Source organism: Vigna umbellata, chromosome 8, assembly GCF_029865625.1.
Source record: "Vigna umbellata cultivar VRB3 chromosome 8, Vumbellata_1.0, whole genome shotgun sequence".
NCBI lineage: Eukaryota > Viridiplantae > Streptophyta > Magnoliopsida > Fabales > Fabaceae > Vigna > Vigna umbellata.
Window position 1 is genome coordinate 26,968,973 of NC_142172.1, and position 9,832 is coordinate 26,978,804.

Here is a 9,832-nt window from a genome sequence, read left to right on the forward strand (position 1 = left end):
GTAAGAAAAAAAAAGAATATATATACTCTTTGATTCATATGTTTTTTTATAACTTAAGTAAAATATTGCAACCATTAAATGAACTCAGACAAGTTTGTTTTATGTAAATATGGTTAAAGAATAACTCTTTAAATTTCATAAATAAAAATAATTTGTAACAGTAACTAAAATAACTGTTTGCTAGTAATCAAATAAAAACAAGCTCAGCAGTTGTTTTTTGAATCCAACCAATAATCAGTTTCAATAAATATTTCTATTACTTAAACTATTTTCTGAATTAACTGATATGTTGAGACTTTTGTTTAAGAAAATTAAAGTATAGTTTGATTATTTCATAATCTTTAAAATGCAAATTCAAAGATTATAATTATTTTAATAATTAACTGATTTGACTTCTAACCCAATCCCTTGACTTGATTAAGCCAATAACCTGTGTTCTATGATAATAATAATAATAAAATATTTGATTGACGTTTACTTGTTTTCAAACTTGATTTCTTTAGTTTTTAAACTCTTCTTTCCATTATTTTTTGTGCTCTTTGTCATAAGTATTACTCTTTTTTTTTCTTTTTATGAATATAACTCAAAATTAGAATATACTACAAATGTTATTAATTAAAAAAACAAAGAGCATTTACGATGGCTTCTTTCGAGAAGAGAAGATAATATTGTAAACATTTTTATGTTTACCGTTTTTCTTTGGTTTAAACGTTAGATGATCCTTACATTTAAGAAATCTCAAGTGGATCTTCTTGTTAAAAACGGTCTAAATTGAGTTTTAAATTTTGTAAAATCGTAACAATTAAATTTTTTTCGTTAAGTAGTTAGAAACAGCGTCAAGAACTGCTTACGTGTTGCACAGTAAAAATGTTGGTTCGTGTGATCTTGTTACATGGAAATAAAATTTAAATTATAAAATGTAGTAAAGTAAAAGAAAACAAAAAAGAAAACAAAAATAATTCTCCACCCTTTATCATATCTCAACATGTCTTTATTATATATTCTTTAACTCTTTTAATTACAATATGTTTTATTTCAATTCTTACACAACTCAAACATTATTTTATTAAAATCAAACAAGTTATAAACATCATTATTTTTCAAAATCTTTGTAGATACGACACTTGTTTACTACATCTACCCATTATACTTACTGAAAAATTAATTCACTAAAGCAACCAACAAGCCCTTGACTTTGTGGCATTGGGTGGCGATTACTTGACATTGGGTGATACTTTAAGAAATTTATGTTCCTCTAGAGGTAATTTATATTGCACTAAATATTTATCTTTCAGAAGTAGTGTTTACATGTATATTGTTGTTTGAGTCATATGGACTGAGATTTGAATGAGTTGGTTGGATAGAGTTGTGGAAATTGATGTTGATAGTTGGTTTTGATGAATATGAATTATTTTGTGTTTTAAGGCTGATATTTATTGAGAATGTTCATTGAATGAAATAACTTAAGAGTTTATTTAAGTCTTGAGGACTAAAGTGTGATGCTTGAATTAAAATAAGATCATAATAACACCAATTTTGTAGAGATTGTATGCTCTACATGTATTGTAGTAGTAGTAAAGTAAAATCTAGAAAGACGAAACTAAGAATTGATTTTTATTTTAAAAATATGTTGTGATAATCTTTACAATAAGTTATGATTGCTTTTATATTGAATTTGATAATCTTTCTTCTTTCTTTGTGTTTGTTTTTTTTTTTTTACAATGATCATGTAATTATTTTTTAATAAGAATAAACACAAATGATTGTATATTAATTATAGTTATTATATTTTGATGTACTCAACTTATAATATATTAAAGGTATGTTAAGAATTTTGATCACTAAAAAGTAATTTTTTAGTAACCTACTTTATTTAAAAATTTTGGAATATTATATTTGATAGTTATTTGTGGATACCTATGAGGGGTGTGCTTAATAGGAAGAAGAAAATGTAAAAAGATCATGGAAGTAAACAAAAATAGAATGAATAGAAATAATGAGATGTAGAGTGAGTTTAAGGCTGTGTTCGTTTGGAGGGAAAACACTATTCACGTGAATTACGGCGGATGGATTTCCAAAAGCAAGGTTGTTCGTTTTGATGGATTTGCACGGATTTGGTAAGATGGATATCCGCTGATTTGCGGGATTCCACTGTTCAACTCATCTCGCAAATGTGAGAGGATTTGCGATGATTTACGAGGGAAAGATGTATATACCCATCTTTGCTTCCATACATCAGCCAAAAATAACCGGTTACAGCAGAGTGTAACCGGTTACAGAGAAGAATGAATTTTTTGCTTGCACCCGCGTAACCTGTTACGCGAACGCGTAACCGGTTACGCAATATATATTTTTCAGTTTTTTTTATAATTATTTTAATATTATAATTTAAAAAATGTACATTTTAATAAAATTAGGTATATTATATTTTCTAATTTATTAAAAATAAGTTGATTATTTAATTTTTATAATTTTTAAACATTAATTTTATAAATTATTCATAATTTTTTTTTCTTTATAAACATTTTTATAATTAAATATAACATTTTATATTACTTTTATAACTAGGGGCATTTTGGTAATCTTTAATTTCTACCAATTAAACTAATTTTTAAAATCTATCACATCAATCAAATCCTACACTAATTCTCACAAACTTTACTTCCAAATCCACTCAAAAAAACAACTAAAAAATTACCCTCAAATCCACTCAAATCCATTCAAATCATTTCCCCCAAATTTACCCAAAAGAACACAGCCTAAGTGTAAGAGTAAAATGAGTAAAGCAAATAAGAAAATGGTGTGAGACAAAACATTGCTCGGAAATGCAGGTTAATATGGCATTAGTGTTTGTTTGTGCCGTAAATGGTTTGTTTGTTGAGGAAAAGTGTCTGACTAAAAAGCTAAACATCTAAGAGAGAGGACTTAGATACCATATATTTGCAAACAAATGAAGAGTGTATGTGTTATGTTGGACTTTAAGGATGTTTGATGAGACTATTTGAAGAAAGGGTTGCCAGCCTAGCCTACCCATGTGATGAAAGTACCAACTCATCTAAGGCACTTGTCAACTTCAATTCTATCATCAACATATCATGTGCCTTTTCTTTTTTTCCCATCACATCTTTTCAATCTTCCTCTTTCTTCCTACATTGCCCAAAACCATCTTTTTTTACTATTGACATTTCAAAATCAAATCATGTTATGATCCCCAGCAAACTTTTATCAATCTTTTTGGCTAAGTAACCATCATTGGCTACCTCATCATCATATGTCTCAAGTCAAACAACCTCAATGGCCCCAATCACACAACTTTTACATCAAAGCTTCGTAAAACAAAAGGGTCACGGGATCAAACAACAAACCCAATAACTGCTTCTCCGTATTTTATGATTAAATCAAAATTGTGTTCTTTTGATTTATGCAGTTTCAACTTTAATTACATTGGAACTGTTTCGACATCTGATCATAACATAATTGTCTCATTAAACATATTCGATCATCGCATTGATTAAATGTTGAAATGCTCTCTCATCTTCCTAACTCAAATTCAACAAAATTATTTGGAAAACAATTGGTGAACACCTAACATATAAATCACATCTATAAACAAACAATATAGGTTTGATGAGTAATATATATGATATGATAGAAACACATAAACCGAAATAATAAGGGTTGATGTTGTGTTTCATATATATAACACTCACTTACGAGACAAAAGGATAAAACGGGTACTCCGTTTTATTAACTTCACCTAATGTTTCTAAATGAATATTTTCCAAAAATATCTGAAAATGTGTTCTCTTTCTTCACACCAGTCAAAAACATATATTCTTTTTATTTCTATACAAGAGTAAGTTGGAACAAAACAAAAATGTGTTTATAATTTATATTAATTGACAACAAAAATACGTTTCTTTTTCTAATTTTTTTCCTAAAAAATTATAACACACAAGAAATAGAACCACAAAATGTGTTTCATTGTATTCAAATTAGCTCAATTAACACAATCTCTCAATTGAATATTAAGATTTTTTTTCTTAAAACAGTTAATCATTATAAATAATCTTATATTATAATTTAAATTATTCATTATAAATTCAAAATGTAATTAACCCACTAAAATGATTTAATGATAATAATAATAATAATAATAATAAAATAAGCATTTTTTTAACTATATAAAAAATAATACTTATTGTGTAATATACAGAAATACATGCATTCAGGATTCTTGAATAAGTTTGTTCAAGGTCCACTAAAAGTACAAGCAGCTCAATCCACACCACTTTTAAGTTTTACTCATTACCACCACGCTCAATTGGTTATTACTTTCTGCACCCCTCAAATTCCAGAACACAAATTCACCATTACTGATACGAGGGATTAGGTTTCCGGAAGTCATGTGATTTTTCCAATCTGGAACTCTACGCTGCTCAACTACTTCTGGAATGATCTTTCCGGAATGCTACATTACTATATCGAAAACATATTTCTCATCCCCTACATGACGGATAACATTTTCCAGAACTCTATGTCCGGATTCTGGTTTCCGATAACCTGAACTCCACCATTTTACCCAGCTATGCACAATGAGAAACACATTCCATACCTTAATATACCTACCGTGAGCTGTATGAGTTCAACAAATCACCAACACCTCCAGAAAACCACAAAGGAGACCAGTATCAAACAAAACAATCAAGGGCAAAACAGGAATTCCAGTAAATGATGGGGTGCAGGAAGCAATTGCCACCCCTGTTACACTTACACTCTCCACTCCTAAGTTTGATACAGACTCCATAGTCTGGAGATGTGGACGGTTGGAGCAGTATTTCCGTTAATAATTCAACAATTTTTGAGAATCTAAATGATTCTTCACATGGATATCTTACCGAGGACTATCAAACAAGGAATTGTAATGCTTACATGTGGCTTTCAATTGAAAAAGAATTTAGAAAACAAATCTTACTGTTACTAAGGAAATTGTAGGAGTCAAGTATCCACTAGATTATTTCCTTCTTTTGAAGCAGACGAAAGACAACACATACACTACAATACAATGTAGGTCTGTTCAGACACTAGAGTTAGAATGAGTCAGAGACGTGCCTAATGATAGAAAAGACAACATTACTGTTTTTCGCTGTACGTGATCCTCCATCTGTCCAGTAGGCATATCATAATGAAACCATACACCAGAACAAAAAGGCAGCACCACTGCGACCAAAACTCGAAATTATATAATCCCATCAAACTAATCCTTTACCCATCAATAACCAACGAAAACAACCAGGTAGATCTTAAACTAACAAGTTGAAGTAGTCTCAGAGAAGCAATGTAGGTATGGATTGGAATTTAAAAATCCAACTCATCCATATTTTTTCCACAGAAACAGTTTTGATATTTTGAAACCAAAGCTAGTTTAAGTTCAAAACCCATTAAAACCAGTTTAAAGAAAAACATTTTAAACAAGTTTTAAACCAAAACAGTTCTTTGCTTCCATAAATCCTATCAGAATGAGTTCGTTTAAGGCTAGGTTAAAATTTTAATTTGCCCATAGTTTCGGTCAGGTTTATGATCGAACTCATTTTCGTTTTTCTTAATTTATTGGTATTGGGACTGGTTATAAAGGACCCAGAGTAGCTTTCTTAAAAATTTAAACCTGATCAAAATCATTTTGGTTTGCTAAATTTACACTTAATTAAGTTTTAAAAATTTGGATATTTTCATTTGAATTTTCAATTAAATTTTTTTTATTATACAGTGCTAGTAATATTTTTTTATTTTCACGTGTACCATCAATAATCAATAGTTCGTCTTCGTATCTCTCCACCTTGTTTATAAGCTTGCATTTTCCCTCCCCAATATTCTCTTCTAATTCATTAGTCAAATCCAAATCACTATTGAAGAACAAATTCACCAGTGAGTGACGAGATAGATGTGAAAAGAAACGAGTTGATCCACAAGTTGGAGAAGAAAACACAGAGGTTACGATCATGTCATTGAAGACCAAAATAAAATGGTTAAGATAGGAATGCACTCACATAGGAATGCAAGAGTGTCCCATTGTCCAATTCAAATTAAATTGGGTTTGTATGAGAAACAATTACAAGTTTTATTACAAAATATTAGACCAGGAAAGTAATTCTTCCACTTCAAGAGAGCATTCCATCCACTGCATGCAGCAGCTAGCAAGCTATTTCAAGTACAATCTCATAAGAATTAAATAAACCTTCACAGCATCAGCATCATAACCCCAACAGTCAAAACAAGAGAAACAGAATCTACAGCCTTAAGTGCTCAAAACAATGATTTCATATGAGGCAAGTACAGCTGATGCGGCATGGATTTTACTACTTTCGAAACAAGACACTATTTTCTTTCTATCAAATTAGACCATTTGAAGAAAAAAAAGCTTGCTTGTTTCTCTGCAATACTTCTATAAGGAAAATAGAATCTGCATTTTGACAGTGTGCCATCATACTGCTCTGGCAGCATCACATAAACATAATTAGTAATTCAATATGATGGGCAAAAAAGTATAATATTCTACAGGGTGAGGTTGTGGCTTTGGAAAATATAAAAGTGTACCTAAATCCTTGTCCTTACTCAAACACCTCATTAGCCCTCGTAAGATTCCTCTGCTCATCTACTGTTTGCTTCTCCATTGCGCACAAAAAAAAAATTAACTTCTACCATAAATTTAACAATCAAGATCTTGCACAATATCCAAAAAGCATGTGAATGAGCCAGCTATAAGGTGTCAATGGCACACCAATGGTCACAGCTCTTTTACGATCACGTGCAATGGTAACTGCCCAAAGACTTCTGCCACTTAGTCTTCTTAAGCCATTAACCAGACCTATATGGTCAGAATGACCCTCCAATTCAATTAAGCTTCTCTGGCTCCTCTTTTCCTTGTTAAACCAAAAGTGAAAATTTGCTATTGAACCACGTGATTTGAAGTGAAGTGAATGAACAAAAAATAAAGTACTTTATTGTACTGGCAAGGATGGATTTGAGAGAAACCATCCTCTCGCCCATTGATTTTGCAGGATTTTTCATATTTATGCTAGACAACATTTTCTTCATACGCACAAATAAAAACCAAAGAAAAGGTACAATATCATGCTCCTACTGCACAAATTTCTTCCCGTAAGGTTCTCAAATATAATGATATCGAGGCCCCCAAAGAAAAAAAAAACTATATTACATCAGAAAAAGGTTCCTAAAGTCAAAAAAGTGGACAACAAAATTCCCTTTCATTAGATCATATGTAAAAGTCTCAATGAATTAGGGATCACAATATACTAAAGTGAAACATATTGAGGGCTGGACCGGGTAATGAATTTGATAAGAACATGGTGCAGCTTAATACAAGGCCAGCCACTATCTAACCTAAGTGAAAACATTCTTATAACAATGGTTCATCAAGTCATACAGAAAAAAGACATCGTGAAATTTCTTTCTGTATATAATGTATTTCTACCTAAGCTACAAGAACAAAACAAAACATAACACAGAAAGAAGACGGTTCATCTTCCTCTACAATCTCAGTCTCAATAAGCCATCTACATCTATTCTCCAAGTCTATAAATCCCATAGAAATATAATATCATAGCCAGCAGAATAATAAGAAAAAAAAGAGAGTAAAGAACATAATTTAAACATACATCAGTGCTAGTGATCATGCATCAGCACCATCGGAGGCTTTTGGAGCAAAAGGATCATGAGTTGGACCAACATCCTGGCCAATATGGCGTTGCACAAGGCGCTGCAGATCAGCCATAACCTTATGCTCCCTCTTGGCCTTCTCTTCATAGTTAAACATAGCCAAAGCACGTTTATCCTCAGCACTATAAACCTGGTTTTCTTTCCTGATACGAATGGCATTCATCCTCTGATGCCTACTACCGCTCATCACATAACCAAGACTCTCAAACTTCTGAATCTCCTCCGCAGAAAGACCCACTTCTCCTCTTCGCGGAATACGCTTACCTTGTTGAACATACTGCGCAATGGCATCACCTTCACCAGGCCTAAGCGCTCCACCATAGCTTATATGCCCCTCAGCCCTCGGCAACGGCATTGGCCCAACAGCGGGTTCGTTGTCCAAAGCGGGTTTCTTCTGAGACTCGAACAATTCCTTTAACTTCATAGCCTCCGCATTAATCTCCGTGTTCAACACCTCATCTATCGTAGCTTTACCAGCATCACCGGAACCAGAACCATTCTCGTCCTCCGAATAAGCACGCTCGCTTTCCGTCTCAGAACTTTTCTTTTTTCCTTTTCCGCTCCTCCTGCTAGGCTTCGAACTAGACCTTGAAGAAGAACGTTTCATCCTCTTTCTCCCACTGCTTTCAGAATCACCACTCTCGCCCTCGTCACTCTCATCTGAATCGCTATATATTTTCTTCCTGCTGCTCCTCTTACTTCTTTTTCTTCTATTCCTCCTACTCTTCCTTCGTCTACGATACTCTTCTTCTGATTCTGACTCTGATTCAGATTCTGACCCACTCTCGCTATACGATCTCCTCCTCGACGAACCAGCAGAACTCTTCCTTCTCTTCTTCCTAGAACGCGAATCGTCTGATTCACTGCTGATAGACTTTTCAGATTCAGAATCAGATTCCGATTTCGATTTTCCTCTTGGTTTATCCTCCTTGTCAATCTTCCCACCGATGTCGTCTCGGTCAGAGATTTCATCAGGTTTGCTATAATCCTCCAGATCGTCATCGTCGCGCCGCGGAGGACTGGGCGTGACGTTCCAGATGCAGTATTTCAGCGACTTCCTCATCTTCTGACGCTTGAGCCTTCGGTATTCCTCGTAGTTCAAACCCTTCAACTCTTCGTCGGACTCAGAATTGGAACGCTGCCAGTCCCCGCGGTCGCGGTCCAGATATGCCCCGTTTCGGCGACCGAATTTCTTAGGCAGAGCGTCGTCGTTGGGAGCTCCATTGGTGTGTCTAGGGTTTCTGAAGGGGGGTGATTCCGAACGGCGGCGGCGGCGGTCCGCGGGGCGGTCGTAAGAGTCATAGCTGGGGCTGCGACGGCGGCGATAATCGTCGGAGATATCGGAGTCCGGTGTGCGGCGAGTGTTATGTCGGTGGCGTTCGTAAGGGATTTCGATGGTGGAGGATGGCCTACCCATCGCAGAAAGAGTGAATGGAACAATTGTGAACCGGGTTGAGAACCCAATCCAATTTTTGTCAATTCGGTTAGGTTATAGGGTGGTTAGCGAAGTTTTTTACTACATCCGATTAAAATCATATTTGGGTTGGATAAATTTATAAGTTTTAAATTTGATAAAAACATTAATTATTTCATAATTTCATTACATAAAAAGTAATTTTATATGTATTATCGTATAAATAGTTTGAATTTTTATTTCATATCACAGCAGGTATTGTTATAAGTAAATGTTTTATACTGTTTTCGCAATTCTTATTTTTAAATGTTAGTATTATATTTAATTTTAAAGAGCATATAAAAATTATAAATAACAAAGGTTTACAAGTTAAAATTTAAAAATAAATTATATTCTTATTGAATAAATATTTCTAAATTTTTTATTCAAATTTTTATCATAGTTTAAATTATTATTATTATTTAAACTATTTAGTTACTCAAATATTGTATTTATACTTTAATATTTATAAATGAACTTATACTTTTATGGAATTTTTTTAATGGTTATCTATTTAAAAACTAGGATAATATAGTAAAGAGAGCTCTCACTAAGGGACATTTATTGGTAAACTTTGAATTAGAGGAAGATAAGGATTATCGACATTGAATATTATATTATATAATCATAACTATGCTATTC

At 32.9% G+C, this 9,832-nt stretch overlaps 1 protein-coding gene across 1 annotated transcript; it reads right to left on the reverse strand.

Moving 5' to 3' along the window:
• Window positions 1-7,397: 7,397 nt before the first annotated feature.
• Window positions 7,398-9,212, reverse strand: LOC124845415 (Ras-induced vulval development antagonist protein). The gene has a single exon (XM_047322510.2). The coding sequence runs from the start codon at window positions 9,152-9,154 to the stop codon at window positions 7,691-7,693; it is 1,464 nt and encodes a 487-aa protein (XP_047178466.1). The 5' UTR covers window positions 9,155-9,212; the 3' UTR covers window positions 7,398-7,690.
• Between the last annotated feature and the right edge of the window lie 620 nt (window positions 9,213-9,832).